The 25,990-nt window shown below is 53.6% G+C and overlaps 2 protein-coding genes across 4 annotated transcripts; one reads left to right on the forward strand and one right to left on the reverse strand.

The window, feature by feature from the left end:
• The first annotated feature begins 1,474 nt into the window (after positions 1-1,474).
• Positions 1,475-15,126, forward strand: FSD1 (fibronectin type III and SPRY domain containing 1). 2 transcript variants are annotated; one of them, XM_070415826.1, is made up of 13 exons: positions 1,475-1,715; positions 2,658-2,753; positions 2,923-3,054; positions 3,765-3,866; positions 5,594-5,616; positions 5,816-5,937; positions 6,478-6,687; positions 11,301-11,399; positions 12,201-12,360; positions 12,706-12,785; positions 14,302-14,553; positions 14,656-14,744; positions 14,839-15,126. In XM_070415826.1, exons 1-13 carry the CDS (start codon positions 1,701-1,703, stop codon positions 14,947-14,949), a joined length of 1,491 nt encoding a protein of 496 aa, XP_070271927.1. In that variant the 5' UTR covers positions 1,475-1,700; the 3' UTR covers positions 14,950-15,126. The 2 variants fall into 2 exon arrangements, with proteins under 2 accessions (XP_070271927.1, XP_070271928.1); XM_070415827.1 differs by having other exon boundaries at positions 14,302-14,462; positions 14,839-14,955.
• Positions 15,127-15,334: 208 nt separating this feature from the next.
• Positions 15,335-23,531, reverse strand: STAP2 (signal transducing adaptor family member 2). Of its 2 annotated transcripts, XM_070415828.1 has the most exons (13): positions 23,334-23,530; positions 20,464-20,535; positions 20,201-20,323; positions 19,292-19,348; positions 18,550-18,650; positions 17,934-18,068; positions 17,584-17,653; positions 17,391-17,493; positions 17,191-17,265; positions 16,084-16,239; positions 15,910-15,996; positions 15,761-15,835; positions 15,335-15,487 (listed from the first exon to the last, which is right to left on the reverse strand). In XM_070415828.1, exons 1-13 carry the CDS (start codon positions 23,433-23,435, stop codon positions 15,402-15,404), a joined length of 1,242 nt encoding a protein of 413 aa, XP_070271929.1. In that variant the 5' UTR covers positions 23,436-23,530; the 3' UTR covers positions 15,335-15,401. The 2 variants fall into 2 exon arrangements, with proteins under 2 accessions (XP_070271929.1, XP_070271930.1); XM_070415829.1 differs by lacking the exon at positions 17,191-17,265 and having other exon boundaries at positions 23,334-23,531.
• Positions 23,532-25,990: the final 2,459 nt, after the last annotated feature.

Genomic DNA, 25,990 nt, shown 5'->3' on the forward strand with positions numbered 1-25,990 from the left:
ACAGGAAGTCGTGAAATAAGAATAATAATGGAGGAAAGGAAGAGGGAGTGGCAATAGGGGATAAGGATGAGGTGAGAATCTACTTGTTGAGGGTGGTCAAGGAAGGCCTCTCAGGGGAGGTGACATTTGAGCCAGGGTCTGAATGGTAAAAAGAGAGAAGAAGAGGGCTGATTAGAAAGAGAGTTTGCTTTTGGCACCTGTTAGATCCTCCAGAAGGGGTGAGTTTACATTAAGCTCCTGGCATTTGAGACACAATTGCAGCTGAGAATAGAGAGATGAAATCCAGGGAAGTGTTTCAGACAGAGGGAACAGCATGTGCAAAGTCCCAGAGGAGAGATCAAGCTTGGTGTGCTGGGAAAAAAACAAAAAGAGACAAGCCAGTGGGCGGCCAAGGGGGAGGGAGGGAAGGCCGCGGGGGTGATGTGGTGATGAGAGGCCAGTGAGGCCAGGTCACGCAAGGCTGGTATGTAGGTTTTGGTTGAATTTTATCCTAAGGGCCCCCTCTGAGGACCCTTGCTAGACCCCTTCAACTCTCCTAAGGTTCTGAGTATCAGAGAGAGACAGGCCTTATTTGGCAGAGCAGAGAGACTAAGGTTTAGAGGAGCTTTGAGCGGAAGGGGTAGGCAGCTGGAGTGGTGGACAACAGAAGGGGGTGCAGAGGGGAGAGAGGCCCAAGGAGGACCAGGGCTGTGCCCATGGACCCCATTCCTGCCCCATCGGGCCTTCCTCTCCTGGCTGGCACCCACCACCACCTCTATCCCTCTCATGTGACAGACTTCCTTCCGCAATCTCTGCCCCAGACACAGAGGCAGGTGTGTCAGCTGGGCAGGCAGCAGACGTCTGGGGAACAATGCTGCAGGGGGCTCCATTCCCAGCCACCTTTTGCCTCAGTTTCTCGAAGTTTATTTTATTTTATTTTATTTGAAAGGCATCTGCATATGTGAGTGGGAATGTGTCCCAGTGAGTGGAGATCTTTCTGGAAGACTATATATAAACACACCTGGCGGCGCGAGGGGGGGGGGGGCGGGGCGGGGGGGGGGGATTGGAAGGGCAGGTGATGCCGCAGTGGGCAGTGGGGCATGGGGACGGGGAGCAGTGGAGGTGGAAGAGCAGAATCCAGATCTCGGAGGGAAAGAAGGCATGGAAGCCAGAACGTCCGCTGGGCAAAGACCTTGGCTTTTCAGTAAATGCAAGGCTGTGAGTCGTCAGGGGCCAGATCTCGGGGGCCAGTTCTCGGTGGAACTCCAGCGTGAGCAGCAGTGTGGGTGATCCCGTGGGGAGACTGAGGCCCCGGGAGGACTCGGATGGGCTCTAGGTCACAGGGCAGGGCTTGGGGTCGAACCCAGACGTCCTATCTCCCAGCTCCAGGCTCCCTTCCGCTCAGCCATCACCGCCAATTACCAACGTCACCGAGTGCGTCCCAGGTTCGGGGGTGCGGGGTTGGCGGTGGGTGGGTGGGTGAGCGATTAGGGGTCTCCCTGCTCGCGGAGACCCCAGCGCGGGACTACATTTCCCAGCCTGCCGCATTGGGTGGGGGTCGCGCCTGCGCGCTGAGGCCAGTGATGGAGCGCTGAAGGGGGGCGCGGCGGCGCGGCGAGGGCTCGGCGGGCCATTGGCTCCCGGCAGCGGCCAAGGCAGCTTGGGGACCAGAAGAGCCAGCGGGGCCCGCGGGCCGGGCCGGGACGAGCTGGGCTGCAGCCATGGAGGACCAGAGGGTAAGACCAGGGCGGGGCGCGGAGGCACCCGCCTCGGGTACCCAAAGAGAGGGGACCAGGGGATGCCGCAGCGCCCTCCCTCCCGCCCCCGCCCCCAGCTGCTCTGCAGTGCAGACTCCACCCCCGCCGCAGTCTGGCCAGTCTAGCCCCTCCATTGGGAACGTAGCCCCCCACATTTGCGGAGACCCCGTATAATCCTAGCCCCCAGCCCCACCCCCACCCCCACCTCCGCCCCGTATCCCAGGCGCAACCTGGACCCCATCCCCCACGCCTTCCATCCGGACTGCGGACCGCGTGTCCCGGCCCCCGCCCCACCAGCTCAGCACAGGTGACTCCACCGACCCTGCGCCCCCAGAAAACAGACCCGTCCGAGCCTGGGTCAGAGCTACAGGCCCCAGCAAGACCCTCCCACGCCGCCTTCCCTCCCGGCATGCCCTCCCGGCATCCCCTCCTCCAGACCATCCCCTTCCCCACTTACCTGGCTCCCTGGCACCCGCTCTCCTCAGCTTCCTTTCTCCTTGCCAAGCCCTTTTCCGAGGGCCCCCCTTCCCCAGGTCAGCCCATCTGCTGCAGGCATCACTTTCCTTTGGGGTTTTCTTTTCCCGAGCGAGCCCCTCACCTGATCATGCCCCGCCCTCAGGACGGAGGTTTGCAGGCTTTGTGCTCCCGCCTAGGGTTTGTTCCTTACTGAGAGGCTCACTCTGTGCCTCAGTCACCTCGCCTGTAAAATGGGTATCTTCATGGTGCCCACCTGCTGGGTGAGGGCAGGTAGGACCAGAGCTTCCCCCAGGGCCTGCCTCCTGCTGAGTGCCCAAGCGCATTGGCACAGTGGCCCCACATCTCCCTGGATCTCTGGAGGTTGGAGCCATGAGCTCCAAGTGAGGGAGCTGGGCCAGGCGGAGGGGCTTACTGGCCATGTGTGTGCGCTTCCCCTGGGGGCAGGAGGCTCTGCGGAAGATCATCACCACGCTGGCTGTGAAGAATGAAGAGATTCAGAGTTTTATCTACTCCCTCAAGCAGATGCTGCTGAACATGGAGGTGAGGGCAGGTGATGGACGGGAGGGCGGGGGCAGCCCTGTGAGCGAGCCTGTTGCTGCTGATAACCGTGGAACTCTGGGCCCGGCTGCCATGTCCAGGCCTCAGTTTCCCCATCTGAGCATGGGCTTTGGCCAGTCCTGGCTGTTCAGACCTGCAACGTCTCTCCAAGGCGAACTCCGCCAAGGTGCAGGAGGACCTGGAGGCGGAGTTCCAGTCCCTTTTCTCCCTCCTGGAGGAGCTGAAGGAGGGGATGCTCATGAAGATAAAGCAGGACCGTGCCAGCCGGACCTACGAGCTGCAGGTGTGTGCTCGGGGGACTCTCCAAGACCCCTGCCCAGATGCCATCTCCACTGCACCCCTCAGATCTCAGCTGGCCTCATGTCTGTTTCCAAACCTGCCCCTTTTCCTGTGTCCCTTCTTGGAGATGCTCCCGTGTTCCCAGTGTCCAGAGCCAGACACCCTGATGATGCTGGCCTCCCGCCTCTTTCCCTGGTCTCTTGCCTGTCCCCTCCTTGGCCATGACCTATCAGTCCCCCACCCACCTGTTCTCCCTCTTAATCCCCCATCCATTCCGCCCGCTTCTTCCATTGCCACAGCCACGCCCCCACAGCTGGCTGTTCCTCCCTCCTGTTCTCACCCAGTGACTCGTTTCTCAGCCCTTCCCACTGGTCCCCCAGATCTGATGGCCATACACCCCCCATGGTTCCCTGTGGGATTGGTGGGGGCTGTATTGAAACCTCCTGGGCCACTTCTTAACACCCCAGATCCCCACCCCCGGGGACGCAGAGCCCTGGGCTCAGGTGTGGCCTGGGCGCGTGCGTGTCTGAGGAAGGATCCCCAGGTGATGCCGATGTTCTTCGAGGAGCAACACCCAACCTTTCTCCAGCTCCCGCTCCCACTTGGAGCTGGAAAAGGGTGTGGTGCCCTGAATCCCACAGGCCCGGGGAGGCCGGGGAGGGTCTGATGCACTGGGGTGAGAGGTTTCCTCCCTCAGTGCCCTGCCACCCGCAGAACCAGCTGGCTGCCTGCACTCGGGCCCTGGAGAGCTCCGAGGAGCTTCTGGAGACGGCCAACCAGACCCTGCAGGCCACAGACAGCGAGGACTTTCCTCAGGTGGGGCCTCAGAAGCCACGCTGGTAGGGCTGCCAGACAAAATGCAGGACACCCCGTTAAGTTTGCATTTCATGGCCACCACGAGTAACTTTTTAGTAAAGTATGGCCCATGCAATATTTAGGATAAGTATGTTGCATGTGATCTTTGGGACATACTTATCCAAAAAAAAAAAATTATTGGCTCTGGCCAGGTGGCGTGGTTGAAGCATCATTCCAATGACCACAGTTGCAGATCCCTGCTCAGGGCACGTGCAAGAACTAACCAGTGAATGTGTGGATTGGTCGAACAACAAATCTCTCTCTCTCTCTGAAAATCAAGAAATAAAAGTTTTAAAAATAAGTAAATAATAATTATTTGTTGTTAACCTGAAGTTCATACTTAACACAGAATAATTTTTTTAGTATGAGTATATCCCATGCAAATGTTTATATAAGTATTTCTCGAATGTTGCATAGGACATATTTGTATTAAAATAATTATGTATTTGAAATTTAAATTTAACAATGAGTAATTTTTTAGTATACTATATCCCATGCAATATTTAGTACGGCAGGTCCTTGGATAACATTATTTTATTCAAAGTTGTTTTGTTATAACACTGATGTGGGGGGAAAATTCTGGTTGAGGCCGCTCTCTGTGTGGAGTGTGCACATTCTTTCCATATCCGCGTGGGTTTTCTCCAGGGACTCCAGTCCCCTCCCACATCCCAAAGCTGGGCAGGTGGGGTGAGTTGGCGTGTCTACGCTGTCCCAGTCCGAATCGAGTGTGGGGTGGGTGTAAGTGCGCCTGTGATGGGAAGGTGTCTTGCCCAGGGTGGGTTCCTACTGGTGCCCTGAGTTGCTGGGAGAGGCTCTGGCCATCTGCAACCCTGAACTGGAATCAGGAGGTTGGAAATCATTCTCTTTCTTGTTTTTATTAATCCTTCTTAAATGGGTGTACAGCTCACAGTTATTTCCATGTGTAATATTAGAAGTGTTTGGGGTCTTTATTTAGAAGTTTGGTGATGTTCTTGTGACCAGAAATAGGCTATAGGAACCTACCTCTTGTTTATATCAGTTAGCCTATGATAAGGTTGATTTTATTACTCATCATTTCGCTTAAAGTTGCAGTTTCTAAGAACCTATTGACACCCTACCGGGTTTGGCTCAGTGGATAGAGCATCGGCCTGCGGACAGAAGGGTCCCAGGTTCGATTCCGGTCAAGGGCACATGCCTGGGTTGCAGGCTCGGTCCAATGTGCAGGAGGCAGCCAAGCATTGATTCCCTCTCATCATTGATATTTGTACCTCTCTCTTCCTCTCCCTTCCTCTCTGAAATCTATATATGTATGTATATATATATATATATATATATATATATATATATATATATATTTAAGAACCTATTGATGACATTAAATGAGGACTTACTGTATATGTATGTTATAAATATTGAATAGGACATACCTATACTAAAAAAGCATTGTTGATCTAAAATGCAAATTAACTGGCTGTCCTGTATTTTTTATTTGCTAACTCTGCCAATTGTATGTTCTGGGCACTGGGCAGGAGATGGGGGAGGGGTGGTGTCTTTGCCCTTCTGCCCTTTCATGGCGCAGCCAAGGGTTTCTGCCCCAGCGCTAGGGACTTTAGCATGGCTGCCACACTGGACCTCAGTCTTCCTGTCTGTACAGTGGTTTTCTAATGCAGTCGCGACAACTCTGAATTTTATTCTGTCCCTCTTTCTAGGCTGCCAAGCAACTTAAAGATGGGTAAGATACTGGATCTGGCCCCCACCCCAGTGCCCCGCCCCTGGTATGACGGTGGGGACACCCAGGTGAGGGTCCCTTGGCCCAGAGCACTGGACCAAAACCAGGGGAAGGGAGTTACCCCCATACCTCAGAGGATCAGGCCAGGGGGCCCCCCCCGGAGATGCCTGCCAGCAGGCTGCCTCCACTTCCTTCCTTGCAGTGTGACCATGGCCCCTGCCTTCCGGCTGTCACTGAAAGCCAAGGTCAGCGACAACATGAGTCACCTCATGGTGGACTTTGCCCAGGAGAGGAGGATGCTACAGGCGCTCAAGTTCCTGCCAGGTGAGAGGGGACCGCCCCAGGGTTTCAGAGAAGTGGCTGGGGTGTCTGGGAGGCCCTGAGAGAAGGCTTGGAGTAAGGCTGACAGCCAGGTGTGGGGACCCCAAAAATGCCCTTGGGTGGAGCCATAAAGAAGTCGCCCTGGTGCCACCAGGAGGCCACACACCTGGTGGCATCCTGAGGAAGCCCCGCCCCTGGTGGCAGAGCCCCAAAGGCCCGCCCAGCAGTGGTGGCGGTCCATGGAGGCCACGCCCCTAGTTGGTAGAGAATTCTGGAAATGTTCTACCTGTAGGTGGTGGCATCCTGAAAAGGCCCAGCCATTTCTTGGTTGAACCCTGAAAAAGCTCTGCCCCCCCCCCCCCCCCGCCCACGCTTTAATGGAACCTGATGAGGCTGCACTCCCAGGCCCCAGAACTCTGAAGGGTCCCCCATGCATGGGATCCAGAGGAGGCCTCATCCCCAAGGAGGCCTATCCTGTGGACGGGGTCAGCAAGGCCTGCCCTGCTGGTGCAGGGCCCTGACCCCTCACCCTCTCCTGGCCAGTCCCCAGTGCCCCCGTGATCGACCTGGCCGAGTCTCTGGTGGCGGACAACTGTGTGACGCTGGTGTGGCGCATGCCGGAGGAGGACAACAAGATTGACCACTACGTGCTGGAGTACCGACGGACGAACTTCGAGGGCCCGCCCCGCCTCAAGGAGGACCAGCCCTGGATGGTTGTGGAGGGCATCCGGCAGACAGAGTACACCCTGACCGGTAAGGGCGCTCGGCCTAGCTGCCAACCCCCCTGTGCAGCTCAGTCCCTCCTGGCTCCCGTTTCCCTGTCAGCCAGCTGGAGGCTGGTGGGTGGTCCCCCATACTCATGGGTGGGAGAGCAGCCTGGATGGACTGATCAGGAGCAGCAGGAAGTAGTAATAACAAGGATACTGATGACAGCACCTGCACCACTTACTGAGGGCTCACCGTGTGCTAAACCTTTTACCCACATGTAACAGGCAGGCTTATCACCATGTTACAGATGAGGGAACACAGGGGAAGAAGGCACCCTCTGTCCACATCTTATCTCTACTCTCCTTCATTCATTCATTCATTCATTCATTTATTCATTCTAGTTTATTGAGTGACTACATTGTACTAGGTGCTGTCCTTACAGCAGTGAGAAAGCAGACAAAAATCCCTCCCCTCATGGAGCTGGTGTTCTGGGGCCACCCTCTCAGGATTGGGGGATTTCCTGGGCAGGTATAAGAAAGCAGAAAGCCTCTGCCAGTGTGGCTCAGTGGTTGAGCGTCCTCCCATGAACCAGGAGGTTGGGTTCGATTCCGGTCAGAGCACGTGCCTGGGTTGCTGGCTCGATCCGTGCAGGAGGCAGTGTTGATGTTTCTCTCAGGAAGTAATAATAACAATTATTACTCTGAAATCAATAAAAACAAAGAAAAGCTTGTTAGAAAAAAAAGAAAGCTTGGGGGAGTCCACCCAGCTGGTAGGGGAGGGTCTGATGGGGGAGAGAGTTGGGTGTCAGAGCCGTCCTGAGCCAGGGAAACCCTCAGGGCGGGGGAGCCTTGCTGGCAGGATAACTAGCACCACAGCTCCTGGGCTGTAATCAGCCTGTTCCTGGTCTGTAATTAGCAAACATAGTTAATAATAAGTATGCTAATTGCGGGAAAGAAAAGCCACCAGCCTACAAGATGGCCTGAGAAGCGATTGGTTTATCCTTTGCGTGGGAATCAAAATAAACACACCCCATTTTTCCTCAATCTTTTTTATTGCGGTAAAATACATATAACATAGCATTTATCATCTTAACCTCTTTTTTAAATTTTTATTTTATTTTAGAGGTCATTTTTTGTTGTTGTTAATCCTCACCCGAGGATCTTTTCCAATTGATTTTTAGAGAGAGTGAAAGGGAGGGGGAGAGACAGAGAGAGAAACATAGATGTGAGAGAGATGCATCGATTGGTTGCCTCCCACATGCACCCCAACCAGGGCCAGGGATTGAGCCTGCAACTGAGGTACATGCCCTTGACCAGAATCGAACCTGGGACCCTTCAGTCCACAAGCTGACACTCTCTTCACTGAGCGAAACAGGCTAGGGCTACGGGACATTTATTAAACCTGGGGAAGGGCCTAGGATAACAGGAGAGGGGCTAAGTTGGGAAATGAGCCTAGGCCGGGCTGCTTTGGCTGATTAAGAAGTCAAAGGCCGAAACCGGTTTGGCTCAGTGGATAGAGCGTCGGCCTGCAGACTGAGAGGTCCTGGGTTCGATTCCGGTCAAGGGCATGTACCTGGGTTGCGGGCACATCCCCAGTGGGGGATGTGCAAGAGGCAGCTGATTGATGTTTCTCTCTCATCGATGTTTCTAACTCTCTCTATCTCTCTCCCTTCCTCTCTGTGAAAAATCAATAAAATATATTAAAAAAAAAAAAGAAGTCAGAGATATATTTAAAGGAGACAATAAATACACTTGCACAGGATAAAAGAAAAATTTTGCCAACAAAATTGCATCTTACATGGAGGGAGTAAGTATAACTAAATAATAAATTTAGGTGAAAACTTAAAAAAAAAAGTCAGAGAAAAGGGAGTCTTGGGAACAGGTTCAGGGGGGTTAGTCCCGGATGAGCTGTCACTGCTCATTGCTGCCCTGGTTGCAAGCTTTGTGGGGTCCTTCGAGTTTAGGACTGGGGAAAGAAGGGCCGAGGAGGCTTGGGTGTGGGTGCTCCTGGGAGGGAGAGCATGCCCAATCTTAATCATTTTATTTTATTTATTTATTTTTTTTTTAAAATATATTTTATTGATTTTTTTTACAGAGAGGAAGGGAGAGGGATAGAGAGTTAGAAACATCGATAAGAGAGAAACATTGATCAGCTGCCTCCTGCACACCCCCCACTTGGGATGTGCCCGAAACCAAGGTACATGCCCTTGACCGGAATTGAACCTGGGACCCTTGAGTCCGCGGGCCGACACTCTATCCGCTGAGCCAAACCGGTCAGGGCCAATCTTAATCATTTTAAAAAATATATTTTTATTGATTTCAGAGAGGAAGGGAGAGGGAGAGATAGAAACATCAATGATATACTGGGGATCGAGCCCGCAACCCGGGCATGTGCCCTGACCGGGAATCGAACCCAGGACCTCTTGGTCCATGGGATGACGCTCAATCCACTGAGCTACCACAGCCTGGCTTAACCATTTAGGCTGTATAGTTCAGTGGCATTAAGTACATTCACATTGTTGTGCAGCTGTCACCACCATCCATCTCTGTAACTTTTCATCTTGCAAAACTGAAACTCTGTCCCCATTAAACACTAACTCTCATTTCTCCTCCTCCTACTTGACTTCCTGTTCCTCTGATTTTTAGTACTATAAGTACCACATATGAGTGGAACCATACCATGTTTATCCTTTTGTGACTGGCTGATTTTGTTGAGCATGTCTTCCAGGTTCATCCATGTTGTAGCACGTGTCAGAATTTCCTTCCTCTTTTAGGCTGAACAATAGTCCATTGTCTGGGTATGTCCCACTTCCTCCAGCAGTGGCAGCTTACATGGCTGTAGTTCAATATCAGAACCAGGAAACTGACAAGGCTATATTCTACAGTGTTGATTCACATTCCACCAGCTTCACACACCCTCCTTCGTGTGTGTGTGTGTGTGTGATCCCATATGCAATCTTATAATCTTATCCCACAGGCCAGTTCTTGTCACTACCACCACAATCCAGGTAGAGATCTGCGCTGTCACAGGCTTTCTGATGCATCTTTTTTTATAGCCACACTCTCTCGCCTTTTACAAAATTCCTAGTGAGTTAGTTCCTCCGGGCAGGAAGTCGAATCTATTAAAAGGTGTGTGGTATTGAGGAATAGGTGAACGTGCTCACCTATGGAAATAACCTGTGTTTACTTGCAATCAACCTACTATCTCGTTGATTGCCTGGAAAGACAGGAGGGTTTTGGTTGTTTATGATTTCCATTCCTCAGTTCATCTCATCCTCATGTGAACCCTGATCAGCGTGGGGAATATGATCGCTGTTTTGCAGAACAAGAAACTGAGGCACACAGTGAGTGACTCTACCAGCAGTTCTCAACCTGTGGGTCGCGACCCCTTTGGGGGTCGAACGACCCTTTCACAGGGGTCGCCTAAGACCATTCTGCATATCAGATATTTACATTACGATTCATAACAGTAGCAACATTACAGTTATGAAGTAGCAACAAAAATAATTTTATGGTTGGGTCACAACATGAGGAATTGTATTTAAAGGGCCAGAAGGTTGAGAACCACTGCCTATTAGTGGTCAGCAAACTGCAGCTCGCAAGCCACATGCGGCTCTTTGGCCTCTTGAGTGTGGCTCTTCCACAAAATACCACGTGCAGGCGCGCACGTACAGTGCGATTGAAACTTCGTGGCCCATGCGCAGAAGTCGGTATTTTGTGAAAGAGCCACACTCAAGGGGCCAAAGAGCCGGGTGTGGCTCGCGAGCCGCAGTTTGCCGACCACTAGGCCATGTCCCATATTCGAATCTGAGCCTTCTGGGTGGCAGTCTTAGCTCTGGAGCAGTAGATGGCGCTGCTGAGCAAACCCCTGAATTCAGAGAAGGGAATCCAAAGAAGAGTGAGGCAGTTTGGGTGGGAACCCCGGAGAGGTGGCGAGGGGGGAAGGAGCCTGCAAAGACCAAGGCGGGGAAACCAGAAGGGGCAGCCAGGAGAGGGCAGTGCTCTGGCTGCTGAGGAAAGACAGTGTTCTTAGGAGGGAAAGAGTGGTCACTGAGGAGGTCCTGCAAGGTGGGGACTGACAAGGCGGGAGCGGGGGTGAGGAGCAGGTTGAGGGGGCAGCGAAGGGGGTGTTCCTAAGCTCTCCAAAGAGCTTTAACTTGAGGGGGAAGACAGCTCGAAAGCTTCTTTTTAAAGATCGAAAGCAATCTTAAGAAAAAGACAGAAGGGAGGGTGAGATATAGCCTAGTAGAAGGGAAAATCTTTCATACGTCACCAGGTACGCCTAGATCCAGGGGTTGCACTTTTTGGCTCTGGGACTTGCATTCCCCAGACTAGCCTAGAGCACTGACAATTTTCCCCGGAGGCACTTCCTCCGAGCTGGCCAGCCCAGAGAAGAAAGCCGCTCTGCCCTGCTCCCTCTAATACCAGCCAGAGTCCTAGGGAAGGCTCTGGCCTGTCTGGGTCGGGTGCAGAGCCAGGTAATTCATAGCTGCACGGGTGTATGCGGGTAAGGTTTCTCAGGTAAGGTGTCGTTTGCAAGGTGCTCCTTAGCATGAGGCGTTTACTGTGGCGGGTTTACTGTGGGACACAGGGGCCTCTAACCTCCTGCTCCGAGTCTATGCTGATTCCCTCTATGAGATTCCCTCTGTTGTCTCCTAGGCCTCAAGTTCGACATGAAATACATGAATTTCCGCGTGAAGGCCTGCAATAAGGCAGTTGCAGGCGAGTTCTCCGAGCCGGTGACTCTGGAGACACCAGGTGACTGGCTCCCACACCTACCCTGGCTCTGACGACAACCCTTCCCCCCCGGGGCCCCAGGGACGGGTGTGAAATGAGAATCTTCAGGATGCTGCCAGAAAGCTCAGAGCTTAGCTCACAGTAGAATTCCGCAGCCTGAGTGTCTGGTATAAAACCTGCTTTTGTCCTTTACTTTTGCTCTTGATCCCTTTATACCTGGATGGTTTACACACACACACACACACACACACACACACACTCACTTCCTCTCTCCCCTTCCCCGAGTGAGTAAGTGCTCTATAGAACTGGGGAGGGTGTGTCAGCAGTGCAGACTTCTTAGCCTTCAGAGCTAAGACTGCCACCCAGAAGGCTTGGATTCAAACATGGAACGTGGCCTAGAAGCCTGTCTGCACTGCAGACACACACTTCTTAGTGCATGGCCTTTTTCAGTCGAGCTTAACTGTCATATTGCTGCCCACCCCCTTTCCTGGGATTAATCCCCAACAGAAGCACAGGGCAGCACAAGTGGTTTGAAAATGGCTCCAGGCCTGGGAGCCTTTAGACAACAAGCCCTTGGCCTTACTCCTCTGGCTGTATGGTCTGCCCCCTCCCTTTTCCCCGTCTTGTGTCTTTTGGTGTCTTTCTGCCTGTCGTCTCTGTATCTGTCTGTCTCTGAGACTTTATCGGTGTCTTTCTCTCTCTCTCTCTGTCTCTGTTCTCTGTCCCCGTCATGGTCTGTCTTGGTCACTGTTTGTCTCTCTCTGTCTCTGTGTCTCTCCGGGTTTCCCCATCTCTGTGACTCCCACGTCTGCCCGGCCCCAGCGTTCATGTTCCGCCTGGATGCGTCCACATCCCACCAGAACCTCCGGGTGGATGATCTCTCCGTGGAGTGGGACGCCATGGGCGGGAAGGTGCAGGACATCAAAGCTCGAGAGAAAGACGGCAAGGGGCGGACGGCGTCTCCCGTCAACTCCCCAGCCAGGTAGCCTGCCCCCGCCCCTCCCCAAGTCTCTGGGAGAGGAGGTCAAGATGGACACGAACACACGAGCCAGTGAGGTCAAGGCTGGGGTGGAGGGAGGGACGTGGAGCTGGGGAGCCAAAATAGTGAATCGAGGGAGAGGAGCCTTTGAACTGGGTATTGACGGCTGAACAGTCTTCCAGACAAGGAAGGGCACGGGCATGTTCTGACATCAGGGGCCCAGGATATGAGAAGGACCAAATACTGTCAAGGGCTGATGAGAAGTCCGCGTGGCTGGGGTGGACCAGAGAAGCATTCCAATGGGGAGGGGAGGGCTGAACTGAGCCCTCCCCTCCCTGTCACCCACAGAGGTACTCCATCTCCCAAGAGGATTCCCTCAGGTCGTGGGGGACGGGATCGCTTCACAGCTGAGTCCTACACGGTGCTAGGTAAGGAGGGGGGAAGCTTGGAGGAGAGTGGAAGACTCTGGCCGGGGCTCTGATGCTGGGGTGCGGGAGAGAACTCCTTTGGCTGGGGAAACTGAGGCAGCCATCAACAAAGCTTCTCTGGGAATGGTCCCAATAACGTGTTGTGGTGCTGGTGGAATGGGAAGGTTTGGGGAGGAATGATTATTGAGGGGAGCCAGAGCTTAGGGAGCTGAGGAAAGAGGTTCTGGACTGGGGAGTGGCTGGTCGGGAGCTTGAGGGAGGATTTCCTGGGTCTGTCAAATAGTTGGGACTGGGGGAGTAACTGGGATTTGGGAAGTAGCTGGAAAGGAAATGATTGCCTATAAAGCAGCTGGAGGAGCCAGAGAAAGTAGCTGGTGTCAGGGAAGTTGAGAATACCTAGGATTGGAGAATTGGTTAGCACTACAGGAGTGATTAGATCCTCTGAAGGAGAAGCTGGAGTCCGTGAAGGAATTGGAGTTTAGGGAAATCACCCCTATCCAGAAAAGAGCTCAAGAAAGAGCCTGAGGTTTGGAGAAGTTGGTGTGGTCAGTACTATCAGGGGGTAGAAGGTAGAGGAAGGTAGGAAGTAGCTGGGTTTTGGGGATAAGCTAAGGCCTGAGGAGAAGTTAAAGTTCTGTGGATGATCTGGATTTTCTGGAAAGCATCTGAGATTATCCAGAATTAGGGTTTGGAGAGGAAGCAGGGGAAGGTGTGGGGGTGTCTGTAGAGTGTCTGAGATTTGAGAGGGAGCTATCTAACCCCTGGGAGGAGCATAGACTAGTTGTGGTTGGGAGAGTAGCTGAGGTCAGGGAGGAGTAGACCTGGAGAAGAAATGTATCTGGAGTTAGTTCTGTTTCTGGGGTGGGGCTGAGCTCTCAGCTGGAGATGGGCTGGGATCTGGGTAGGGCAGGAGTATTCAGAGAAGCTGAAACTCAGGAATAGCTGGAATGGGGAGTAGCTGAGGTAGCAAGAATCTGGATCTGGGGTCTGGAAAGGATGTAGACTCGGGATTCAGCTGATATCTGGAGGGGATCTGAACCCCAGGAAAAGCTGAGGCCTGGAAGAAGCTGATCTCCACCAGGAGCAAACTGGGAGTCTGGGAAGCAACAAGAAGGAGTCTGGAGTCCTGGAAAGTATCTGGGCTCCAGTAGGGAATACTTGGAATCAGCCAGGAGCAAAGGTTTGGGGATTATCTAGTTTCTGGGAAGAATTGAGGACTGAACAGTAACTGAACATGGGGAGCTGGAAGGAGTTTTTTAGGCCTGGAAGTATCTGGAAGGAGTAGCTTATACTTGTAGAGAATCTGAAAGGACTAGTGGAAGCTTGGAGAGAATCTGGACTTAGTATCTAGAGGAAGTTGATAAATCCTGGGAAATATCTGGGAGGAATAGCTAGAGACCTAGGAGTATCTGGAAGGAATAACTGTGGTCTGGGGAGTACCTAGGTGGCTGCCCCTTTGTGGAAGAACACCTGGGACCCTATTCTACCTGTTCTCCCTGCCCAACCTGCCCCACAGGGGACACGTTGATCGATGGCGGGGAACATTATTGGGAAGTGCACTACGAGCCAGACAGCAAGGCATTTGGCGTGGGGGTGGCCTACCGCAGCCTGGGCCGCTTCGAGCAGCTAGGCAAGACCGCGGCGTCCTGGTGCCTGCACATCAACAACTGGCTGCAGGTCAGCTTCACCGCCAAGCATGCCAACAAGGCCAAGGTGCTGGATGCCCCCGTGCCTGACTGCCTGGGCGTGCACTGCGACTTCCACCAAGGTGACCCTGGGCCCCAGCTGGCATCTCCAGCCACCTCTGCCTGTCTGATCTCTCTGCCGCAAACCCTCTAACTGGTCCCCCGTCCCTCTGCCCTCCACCCAGGCCTCCTGTCCTTCTACAACGCCCGCACCAAACAGCTGCTGCACACCTTCAAGGCCAAGTTCACTCAGCCACTGCTGCCTGCTTTCACAGTAAGGTCCCCTCCACGGCCTGAAATGGGGGTGCGTGTGGCTCTGGGGGATGACTTTGCTGCCGAGCCTCTTCTCTCCCCTCCCTGTCTCCCAGGTTTGGTGTGGCAGCTTTCAGGTGACGACAGGCCTACAGGTCCCCAGCTCCGTGCGCTGCCTGCAGAAGCGAGGCAGTGCCACCAGCAGCTCCAATACCAGCCTCACCTAGGCCAGTGCACCCAGCTGGGCCGATTTTGGGGGCCACCACCAGGTCTCGGCTGTTTTCAGCCAGGCACCCTCTTCTCGCTTGCTGCTTGGAGCCTTAACTCCTAACGGGGGTCACCAACAGGAAGCAGGCACCAGGGCAGGCCCTCCTCCCCACCTCACTTCCCAATAAAGGTCACACACTGGCCGGGTGTGCTGCTGGTTCTTGTAGAGCATCTGACACTGGCTGTGCCTCGGCCCTCTCTGGACCTCAGCTTTCCCAGCTGCAAAATGGGCTTTTCTGGCAAAGTCAGATGGCAGTTTTTGCTGAGCTGAGGATCTTTAGGAGTGAATGGAGCCAGCTGATGAACACCTCACGACCCCACTAAGCCAAGTCACACTCATGGGCCTTGGGGTCACTTGAACTTTAATTCTGGGGGGAGGGATCCGTCTGACTGATGCTCCGAGTCTGGCCCGCTAATCCCCAGGGTGCTCGGCTGAGTGTTCCAGTGCCCGCCGCCTCTGCAGTTTCTCTGCCAGCTCTGCTGTCACGTTGGCCAACCCTGGTGGGTGGGTACCCTAGACTTCAGCTGCGCCCAGCATTCCCAGTCCATGCTGCCCCACCCCCACCCCCACCCCCAGGACTGGCTACAGAAATATGTGGGGCCCAGTGCAAGATGAAAATGTGTTCAGGAGGCAGGAGGAATTTTGAGATGGAGACAGCAGAGCATTAAGCCAAGTACAGGCCCTTCGGAGTGCTGGGTCCTGTGTGACTACACAGGTCGCACGCGTGTGAAGCGCACACCCCTCCCATAACGGCCCCCCAGGCCCCGTACCTGTTGTGGGGAAGACAGCCTGTGCTGAGCTGATGGCCAGCTTCTTGGCAAGGCCGCTGGCAAGGCATTTGGGCTCTGGGGAAGGCAGATAAAGGCTGAGAATGGCCCTCTACTGGATGGGGGAGGTGCTGGGGAAGAGGGTCCCCTACCTGGCTTAGGTGCCATGGGTGGCTTTGGAAGCTTTGACTGAACCTTTTGGGCTGGGTGACACTGCTTGGGCCAGCCCGGCGAAAGCGCTGCACAGACAAAGATACGGTGTGTCACATCGGCCGGGAGCCTGCTCCCCCTGCCCCTTCTCTCAGCCACCCCGGTCCCCCACCCACCATCCGTGTTCTCATATTCGGCAACTGGGGCATCTCCAATGGGGATCACATAGTTCTCATCCGGGTTCAGTAGCGGGGGCAGCTTGTGCTGTCTGGGCACAGGCATGACGGGCACAGGAGGTGGCTGCTTGGGGCCACCGGCAGGGGCTGCAGCACCTGGTGGGTGGGAAACGGCAGGAATTTGGGGGACCCACATGGCACAGGGGTACCTCAGGGTGGGTCTGTGTGCTTCTGAGCAGGAATGTGTGTGTGCATGCCTGGATGCAGGCCAGTGTCCCTGTGCACATGCGTCTGTACACATGTCCACTTGTAAGTGTGTGTGTTTGTGTTCCTGTGCAGCATAAACATGAACACTGGGTGAGTTTGAATAAGTTAAATATAAATATGCATAACAGTGCATGGACGCTAAAGTCTGTGCTGGGGCACTTGTCTCCACGTGTACATTCATGTGTCTATAAATGTCTGAATTTGTGCTGTGCACACATAATTGTGGCTTAAGGTATGCATGTGTGCTAGATGGAACAGAATCATGCCACATGCATTCATGCATGTGTGGAGCTGTTGTCTACATGGGTCTAATTATTCAGGTCACACAGTCTGTGTTGGTGATTGTGGCATGTGCATATGAATAGATACATACATACCCCCCCCCACCCCCGCATCTGCCCAGCCCAGAGCGGGTCATACTGCTTCTAACCTCTTCCTCCTGCTCCCATAAGCTGGACTGCCTCCCATGCCTTTCCCAATACCCACCCCAATTTCCCACCTCTGGGTAGTTCTTACTCCATGTGCACCTTCTGTCCCCCTCTGCCCATCTCTGCCTCCTGAAATCCTTTGCGAACTTCAGCAGACACCCTCTCCTCCAGGATGCCTTCCCCTACCCTGCCCCCCTTCTCCCCTACTCCAGGCACTGTACCAGCCCCAGGTTCGATCCCACAGGGCTGGGAGTGTCTGTATCCAGCTCTGTCTGCCCCCTCTACAACCTGGAAGTCCCCAGAGGTCAGGGTTTGAGTAATTTCTGGGTACAAGATTGGGCACACGGGGCACCATGTGGGTCCTAGGTTTCTCCACCCTCTGCCCCAGTGGCTGCCTTGGGAGGGGCATCACCTGGGCAGAGGACCGCGGGAGCCAAGGGTGCTACCCACACACTCTCGCCGTTCTCTTTATCCGCCTCCACGTAGCCTAGAATAGAGAGGGCTGCCTGGAGGAGGCGCAGCGGCCCGGCCCGGCCCGGGGCTGACCCAAGGGAGTCCCCATCAGGCCGCAGGCGGGAGAGGCAGGGACTGGGCCCCCGAGTCCTCACCCACCTAGCACCTTCTCATAGTCCTCGTCCAGTAGGAAGGGCACCAGCGCATTCTTGGTTTGCAACACGAAATAGTTGACCACGGCTTGGAGCGAGGCGCAGGAGACCTGGGAGCGGATAAGGGGTCCGGTTAGGGCCGCTGGGCAGGGGCGCGGACCCCGCCCGTGCGCTTCCCGAGCCCCCGCCCCAGTGATCACCGGCTCCTCCACGTCGATCACGTACTTCGGGCCCTCGCGCTTCACCTTGTAGTGGCGGACCAGCGGCGTCCTGCACGTGCAGCGGGCGACGGGGTGCCCGGTCTCAGACCAGGAGGCCCCGCCCCTCGCTCTGTCTCCGCCTCCCGCACACCGGCCACGCCCTATCCTGCCCTGACCTCTGGCCCCGCCCCCAAACCCTCCCCGGTCCCAGCTCGGACTCGTCCCCGGGCGAACTCGCTCTAGGATTCGGCTCCGCCCCTACGTCTGACCACGCCCGTCCTTCGACACCCCCCCCCCCCCCCCCCCCCGTCCCCACCCTCCCCGCCGGCCTCGGAGCTGCGCTTGCGCACCCGCTGAGCGTCTGGCGCGTGGAGACGGACACGCAGTCCTTGCCGTCCCCGCTGGGTCGCAGCAGCAGGTTCCCGCACTCGGGGTAGCGCTCCAGCAGCAGCTGCGCCTCCAGCCGGCTCACCTTCATGAAGCACCTGGGGAGGGTCGCGTCTCACACCGGACAGGCCTTGTCCCGCGGAGACCCAGACGCCCTCCCGTACGTACCCCCGCCCTGGACGCAGCCCCGCCCGCTCACAACCCCGCTGCCAACACCAGGTCTCGCCCTCCGGCTAGTTCCCGGGTCCGGGACAACCAGCCACGCCTTCAGGCACCTAGACCCGCCCCCGGAGATCCTGACCCTTCCCAGGGCACCGAGAATCCGGAGACCCAACCTCACCCCCTCCTCCAGGAGACGCCCCTCTGCCCCAGCCCGCGGTTCCGTTTCCAGAGGCGCACAGTCCGGTCCTCCAGGCACCTAGACCCGCCCCTGGAGGCCCAGACTAGCCCCCAAACACCAAGTCCGAACCGAATCCCCGCTGAGCACGAATGCAGCCCTGTATTCAACTTAAGACCCTCCCGGAGACCCCACTCACACCATCCCCACCCCGCAGCCCCTCTGCTAGGCGGAGCACTCACGAGGGCATCTCCAGCGCGCGACGCGCCTCCTCTTTGGCCAAGGCCTCGGCCATCATGTACAGGTGTCCGGGCAGCAGAGTGAGGTTGGACGGGACACGGAGCTGAGGGGCGATCAGGGCAGCTGTGTGATGGGCAGCTGTGCCCATGTCACAGAAGGCAGAGTGTGGACAGAGCCAAGATGGGAACCTGGGTCTGGGGGCTCCAGAGCTGCCCTACCCCTTCAAGGGCAAAGAGGTTTTGAGAGGAGGCAGGGAGAGAGACTTCAGTGATGGGGAGGAGGACAGAGCAGGTAGTCTCACGCTACAGGCTGCAGGGGTCAGGTAGGAAACAAATGAGTAAAATAGCAATTAGGAATGTTGACTAAAATCCTGGTTTTAAGTGATGGTAGCTGACTTTTAAATTAGCACCTCGTTGGCTAAACAAAACATGTTTATGGACTACATTGGGTTTGTAGAATGCCAGCTTGAGACCTGTTTGAGACTCTAGGGCAGTGGTCGGCAAACTGCGGCTCATGAGCCACATGCGGCACTTTGGCCTCTTGAGCGTGGCCATAAAGTTTCAATCGCACTGTATGTGTGTGCCCGCACGTGGTATTTTGTGGAAGAGCCACACTCACGGGGCCGCAGTTTGCCGACCACTGCTCTGGGGGCTTATTTGGGGAGTGAAGAATGGAAAGGAAAAAGGATTTCTGAGGAGGACTACTGGGGAATAGGAGAGGGAGGCAGGGGGGGACCACTCTGACCTCCACCACTGTCAGGATGAAGCCTTTCCACATCTCCCGAGACTCCAGGCTCTCCACCTGGAGAGAAGGAAAGGAAACGTCCATGTTGATTAGGCTCCGTCTATTCATCTGTGAAATGGGAGTGAGGAACTGAACAGTTCATGTTTCCAAGGGCTGTTTTGAAGATTAAATGAGTTGAGGCAGGTTAATTTAGGGTGATGTCTGAATATAAGTCCTTTAATGTGGATTGTTATTCTTGAATGTTCTTATACCAACATTAAAAAAAGTAATTCAGATCATGTACCTCCTTATCCTTGAAACCCTCCCAGGCCTCCCACCCACCTCAGGGTAGAAGCAAGTCCTCTCCATGGCCCACAAGGCCCTGCATGACCTGCCCAGCCCCCTCCCAGCCTTCATTTCCTCCCTCCCCCTCATTCACTCTGTTTCAGCCGTTGTTCCTCTAACACACCAGGCATAGTCCTGTCTGAGGACCTTTGCATTCATTTTCTCTTAGCACTTGTCTCTCTGGCATCCACTGCCGTCTGCCAGTCCATATATTTTACACATTGATAGTTGATTGTGTGCCTCCTCCACGAGACTGTAGACTCCACAGGGGCAGGGGTTTTTAATTGTTCACTGCTGTACAACTACAGGAGGGTCTGGTACATAGTAGGTGCTCACTAATGTTTGTTGGCAGACTGAATGATGGCAGTGGTGACCTTTTTGAATTGTATCTTGTTCTGGGTACTTTATACATATTATCCCATTTTGCAGTTGAGGAAACTGAGGCCCAGAGAGACCAAGTGACTTGCCCAGTATCACCACTCCAGCGTTAGACTCTGTGACTCCTTGCTGGTGTGTGTTAACGGTGGGTGTGATGGGGAAGCAGGTTCTCCCGCCAGCCCCACCCCCACCCCCCAAGAGACCTACCCTGAATTTGATCTCCTGGTTCCGGACGAAGAGGTTGAAACGTATACCAGGGTCATGGGAGCTCCCGCAGGGAGCGTCGTCTGTGACTTTCACAGAGGCGCCGAGGTCTACCTTCTCCACGTGCTGGGGGCACAGAAGCAGGCGTCTGAGCACCAGACCTGCGGTCCCTCAGGCCCCCTGGTTTGGCCACGCCACCCATACCCTCTGCTTGGTCCCGGGGGTCAAGGATGGGCCAGCTCTTGAGCCCTCATTCGCATCCTTACCTGGGAGTCCCTGTTGCTCTTGTAGAAATAGAGAGTGAGGCCCTGGAGGCCGGCCCAGAACTTCTTGTAATCCTGGGGAACAGAGGGGGAGAAAGAGAAGGATGTGAGTTGGCCAGCTGGGTACCTCCCACCCACCCGTTTCTGCCTCGGGACCTTTGCAGGGGCTGTTCTCTCTGCCTGAACACTCTGCCCCCCAGACCTTCACATAGTTTCCTTTGTTACCTGCTTTGGGTCTTTGAACAAAGGTTGCCTTCTTAGGGAGGCCCTCCTCTCTCATGGCCCAGCCTCTGGGGATCTGTTATTCTCTGATAAATGACCGAAGGGAACCTTTTTTTTTTTTTTTTTTTTTAATATATTTTATTGATTTTTTACAGAGAGGAAGGGAGAGGGATAGAGAGTTAGAAACATCGATGAGAGAGAAACATCGACCCGCTGCCTCCTGCACATCTCCCACTGGGGATGTGCCCGCAACCAACGTACGTGCCCTTGACCGGAATCGAACCCGGGACCCTTCAGTCCGCAGGCCGACGCTCTATCCACTGAGCCAAACCGGTTTCGGCTACCGAAGGGAACCTTGATAGGATGGGGGACCCAGAACAGTCCCTCAGCCGATGGAGGGGGCTGTTCTAGGAGTCAGTTGCGCTAACTCGATTTATGATGATCCATCCACCCACCCACCCATACACATACATATACATCTCCCTGGCCCCTTATCCACCCCACAGATACTTATTGGCATCTCCTAGGTGCCAGGTCCTCAGATATTCCATAGTCTCAGAATTTCACAAGGCTCTGGACTCTAGGAGGTCTGTAGATTCAGGACTCTGAACTCCAAATGCCCTAACTCTCTGGATGTCTGAGGGGCTGATACAGCTCAGATTGTAAGATTCTAGGGTCTTTTCACCAAACATTCCATGAGCAGCTACTCCGCAGCAACCAGCTCTATTGCAGGCAAAATATTAAGTGGGACATGACTTCTGTTTCTAAATATATCATGTTCCAGAGGATAGAGAAAGCACAGACACTGAGATCCTCCAGGAAGAAAAACTCGGGCCCTGGAGAGGGACAGACCCTGGGCCAGGAGATCACAGAGGAGAGGAGCCCTCCAGCTGGAAAATCTGAGAAGACTTCCTGCAGGAGGAATCGCTTTAGTCTGTAATGATAATGAGGATAGTGCTTCCATTGACAGTTATTATTCACTCAACCATCCGTCCATCCATAGATACAGTCATACATTTAACCAACATCGACTGAAGGCATACTCTGTGCCAGGCACTGTCCCAGGCACTTGGAATAAAGTAACAAGCGATTGAACTTCATATAGTCAGACTTGCTTTGTCATGTACCAGCTGTGTGTCATTGGGCAGGTTATTTAAGCGCTCCGTGCCTCAGTTTCCCCACCTCTGAAATGGTGATCCTAATGGTATCCACCTCAGAGGCTGTTGTGAAAACTGGGTGAGTTCATGTAAAGAGCCAGTGCTCGTCCTGGGCCAAGTCCTTGGCCGGCCAAGGGCTGCCCCTGTCCTGTAAATGTGTCTGTGGCCCTGTCCGCCCCATGTTATTACCGAGGGAACTCAGGCACGAAGATGGAGAATCACTCGTAGGCCCGGGAGTCAGAGAGGGTGGAGCACGGATGTGAACCTGGGTCTCCCATGGGGCCCATGGTCTTTCTTTTTTTTTTTTTAAGATATATTTTATTGATTTTTTACAGAGAGGAAGGGAGAGGGATAGAGAGTTAGAAACATCGACCAGCCGCCTCCTGCACACTCCCTACTGGGGACGTGCCCGCAACCCAGGTACATGCGTTTGACTGAAATCGAACCTGGGACCCTTGAGTCCGCAGGCCGACACTCTATCCACTGAGCCAAACCGGTTAGGGCTCCATGGTCTTTCTTAACCACGGTGATGGGCGACTGCCTCTTGGTGCTTTCTAGGCGGGAGGGAACTCAGGCTCATGGAGACACAAGAAGAGGGGAGGGAACTGCAGTGACAGCGTCAGGATGGTGCTGGGAAAGCGGGGGTGGCTGGTTTGGGTTCTAGGAGAAGATGAATGAATGTAGGGAGTGGGGAGGGAGAGATGGGGCCTTAGTGGGAACCAAGAGGCGGGGCTTGTTTCTGAGCAAGACACAAACACACACGCCCATGTACGTGCACATTGGCCCACAGTATCTGTCCTGCTGAACGTGGCTGCCACCAGCTCTTACTGTGCCCACACACACCTGTTCTAACCCTGTCCCCACATACACCTGTCCTAACCCTGTCCCCCGCGTACACCTGTCCTAACCCTGTCCCCACATACACCTGTCCTAACCCTGTCCCCGCGTACACCTGTCCTAACCCTGTCCCCACATACACCTGTCCTAACCCTGTCCCCACATACACCTGTCCTAACCCTGTCCCCGCGTACACCTGTCCTAACCCTGTCCCCGCGTACACCTGTCCTAACCCTGTCCCCGCGTACACCTGTCCTAACCCTGTCCCCACATACACCTGTCCTAACCCTGTCCCCGGCAGCTGAGGTTCACAAAGTTCAGGGCTGGGGAAAGGGGAACCAATTAATTTAATTCCTCATTTCCTTGAGGAAGTCCTGATCCTGTTTGTAATCTGACAGACAGAAACAGCGACTGGGACCCAGAGAGACACAGACGGAGACAGGCTGGGAGAGACAAAGAGAAAGAGATCAAATAAGAGTCAGAGAGACAGACAGACGGACAGATGGACAGAACCCTTCCTAGCCGCCAGCCCCTGCCCTGCCCCATCCAGCACCCACCCCGCCCTCCTTGGCCAGGTGGCAAGATCAGACGGAGGCTCAGAGAGGTGCCTCAGTTGCCAGGCAGCCCAGCAGGGCCAGCTTCCCTGCCCCACCTTACCCTGTCCCGGGGTCCCTTCTTCTCCAGAAAGCTCTCATGGTAGTGTGAGGGCAGGGCACACTTGGGCTTGGGGGCCCGGGGTGGGCCCAGGGCCGAGGCCATGGCAGGCTGGGCCTCTGGCCTGGCCTTCCCTCCAGCGCACAAGCGGGGCCAGGAAGCAGAGGAACAGGTTCCAAGGGAATTTCCTCTCTTCTGTCAGCTCCCGGGTTCCTCCCCTGCCAGTGCTGGGCAGGGCGGGGCGGGCCTGGGCAGGTCCAATGATCCTAGGGAAATCCTGGACTCTCCGGTCTCTCCCAGGGGTCAGAGAGCAGGGAGGCCGTGCTGGACTCATGGGACGGGGAGGAAGCCACGGGAGGGTTTCCGTGTGGAGCAGAGACTGGGTGACTGCACACCAGGAGGAGGGACCTGCTTCAGCAAAGGCCTGGAAGTGAGAAAGGAAGGAGGGAGTGTGGTGCCCAGTAGGTTAGGGGATGTAACGAGAGAGTTCACAACGGGAACATAACACGAAGGCCTGAAATGCCCGTTAGGCTGACTGGACCTTAGAATGATCGTGCCTAGATCTAGCCCCAGATCTTGCTGGGTTTCTCACAGGAATTGCACTAAACTTGTACACCAGTTGGCGGAGACAAGGCATCTTTATTATGGCGAGACTTCTAGTCCATGGGCATGGTCTGCCTCTTCATTTATTTAAATCTTTGATTCTTTCATCACTTGTGTAGTTTTCAGCATACAAGTCCTGTACCTATTTACAGCCCCCCAGAAAACTTTTTTTTTGAGCCGTGTATTTTTTATTTTTGGTTAATCCTTTACCCATTTTTCCATTGATTTTTAGAGAGAGTGGAAGGGAGGGAGGGGAGAGGGAGAGAGAGAGAGAGAAGGCGAGAGAGAGAGAGAGAGAGAGAGAGAGAGACATCAATTGGTTGCCCCCTGCATGCAACCCAGTGGGGGCCAGGGATTGAACCTGCAACCCAGAAACGTGCCCTTGACCAGAAATCGAACTTGCCACCCTTCAAGTGCACGGTTGATGCACAGTAACCACTTAGCATTCTGGCCAGAGCACGATCCCTGTATTTTTTTTTTTTTTTTAAGAGAGAGAGGAACGAGGGAGAGAGAAAGAAACATAGATCTATTGTTCCACTTATTTATGCATTCGTTAGTTGATTCTTGTATGTGCCCTCACTGGGGATCAAACCCACAGCCTTGGCGTATTGGGACCATGTTCTAACCAACTGAGCTACTTGGCTAGGGCCTGTCCTTCGAATTTTTAATTCCAATGTTCACATATTCATTGCGAGTATACAGACATGCAGTTGATTTTTGTGTGCTGATCTTGTATCCTACAACCGTGCTGAACTTGCTCATTTATTAATTGAGAGGCATTTGTTGTAGAGTTCTTGGGATTCTGGAATTGTATCATCATGTCATCTGCAAATTAGGCTAATTTTTATTTCTTCCTTTCTAACCTGTCCTGCTTTTATTCCCGTTTTCTGCCTTATTGTACTGGCTAGAACTTTCAGTACTATGTTGAAAAAAAAATGATGACTGGACATCTTTCCGTTCTTTTTTTTTAATTTTTAAAATTAATTTCAGAGAGGAAGGGAAAGATAGAAACATCAGTCATGAGAGAGAATCATTGATTGGCTGCCTTCTGCCCGACCCCTACTGGGGACTGAGCCTGCAACCCTGGCATGTGCCCTTGACCTGAATCGAACCTGGGATCCTTCAGGCCGCAGGCCGATGCTCTATCCACTGAGCCAAACCAGCTAGCGCGGCATGTTTTTGTTCTTTTTTTGTTTGTTTGTTTTGTTTTGTTACTAAGGGAACATGAAGATAATGGATGCTAAGCACCTGCCATAGTGATTTATTCAGACACTCAGTAAACATTCATTTTTTTTTCCTCTTCCTTTCTCACCTTTTGTATTCACAATGCTCAGCACAGTGCCTGATGCATAATAGAAACTCAATAAACGTTGGTTGAATTTACAAACTTTGAAGTTCACCGATGCTTTCCACATTCCAGGCACTGTTCTTTTTTTTTTTTTTTTTAACTTTTTTTATTGATTAAGTTATTACATGTTTTCATTCTGAAGGGGAAAGCATTTCGTCTTTAACATTAAGTACAATGTTAATTGAAGTTTGTAGATGAAGGAGGTGGTCTCCCTTTGTCCTAGTTTGCTAAGAGTTTTTATTATAAGTTGGGGTAGAATTTTGTTAAGTGCTTTTTCTGCATCTGTTGCTATGATTGTGCAACTTTTCTTCTTCAGCCATTGCATTTGTCTCCTATGGCTGCTGTGACCGTTTACAGCACACTTAGGGGCTTAAAACAACACAACTGTATTATCTCACATTTAATTGGAAATCCTACATGGATCTCCCGAAGCTAAAATCAAGGTATTGGCGGGACTGCATTCCTTGTTGGAGGCCGAAAGGATGAATGTTTCCCGTGCCTTTTCCAGCTTCCAGCCATTCCTTGGCACATGCTCTCCTTTCTCATTTACAAATCCAGCAACGCAGGTAAAATCCTCACTTCATCTGACCATTCCTAACTTCTTCCACTGTCTCCTCTCCCTGACTCTCTCTTCCACTTTTAAGGACCCTTGTGATTACAATGGGAAAACTTCCCTATTTTAAAGTCAGCTGATCAACTGTAATTCCTT

Source organism: Myotis yumanensis, unplaced genomic scaffold (genome assembly GCF_028538775.1).
Source record: "Myotis yumanensis isolate MYYU_CA2020_CCGP unplaced genomic scaffold, mMyoYum1.0.hap1 SCAF_5, whole genome shotgun sequence".
NCBI classification, from domain to species: Eukaryota; Metazoa; Chordata; class Mammalia; order Chiroptera; family Vespertilionidae; genus Myotis; species Myotis yumanensis.

Coding starts and splice junctions, on each gene's coding strand:
- FSD1 (XM_070415826.1), top strand. Junction 6,688..11,300: donor GACAGAGTACACCCTGACCG/GTAAGGGCGCTC, acceptor GTTGTCTCCTAG/GCCTCAAGTTCGACATGAAA. Junction 11,400..12,200: donor GGTGACTCTGGAGACACCAG/GTGACTGGCTCC, acceptor GCCCGGCCCCAG/CGTTCATGTTCCGCCTGGAT.
- STAP2 (XM_070415828.1), bottom strand. CDS start 23,435: ATGGCCTCGGCCCTGGGCCCACCCCGGGCCCCCAAGCCCAAGTGTGCC. Junction 20,324..20,463: donor AGAGCAACAGGGACTCCCAG/GTAAGGATGCGA, acceptor CTGTGCCCCCAG/CACGTGGAGAAGGTAGACCT. Junction 19,349..20,200: donor ACCAGGAGATCAAATTCAGG/GTAGGTCTCTTG, acceptor CCTTCTCTCCAG/GTGGAGAGCCTGGAGTCTCG.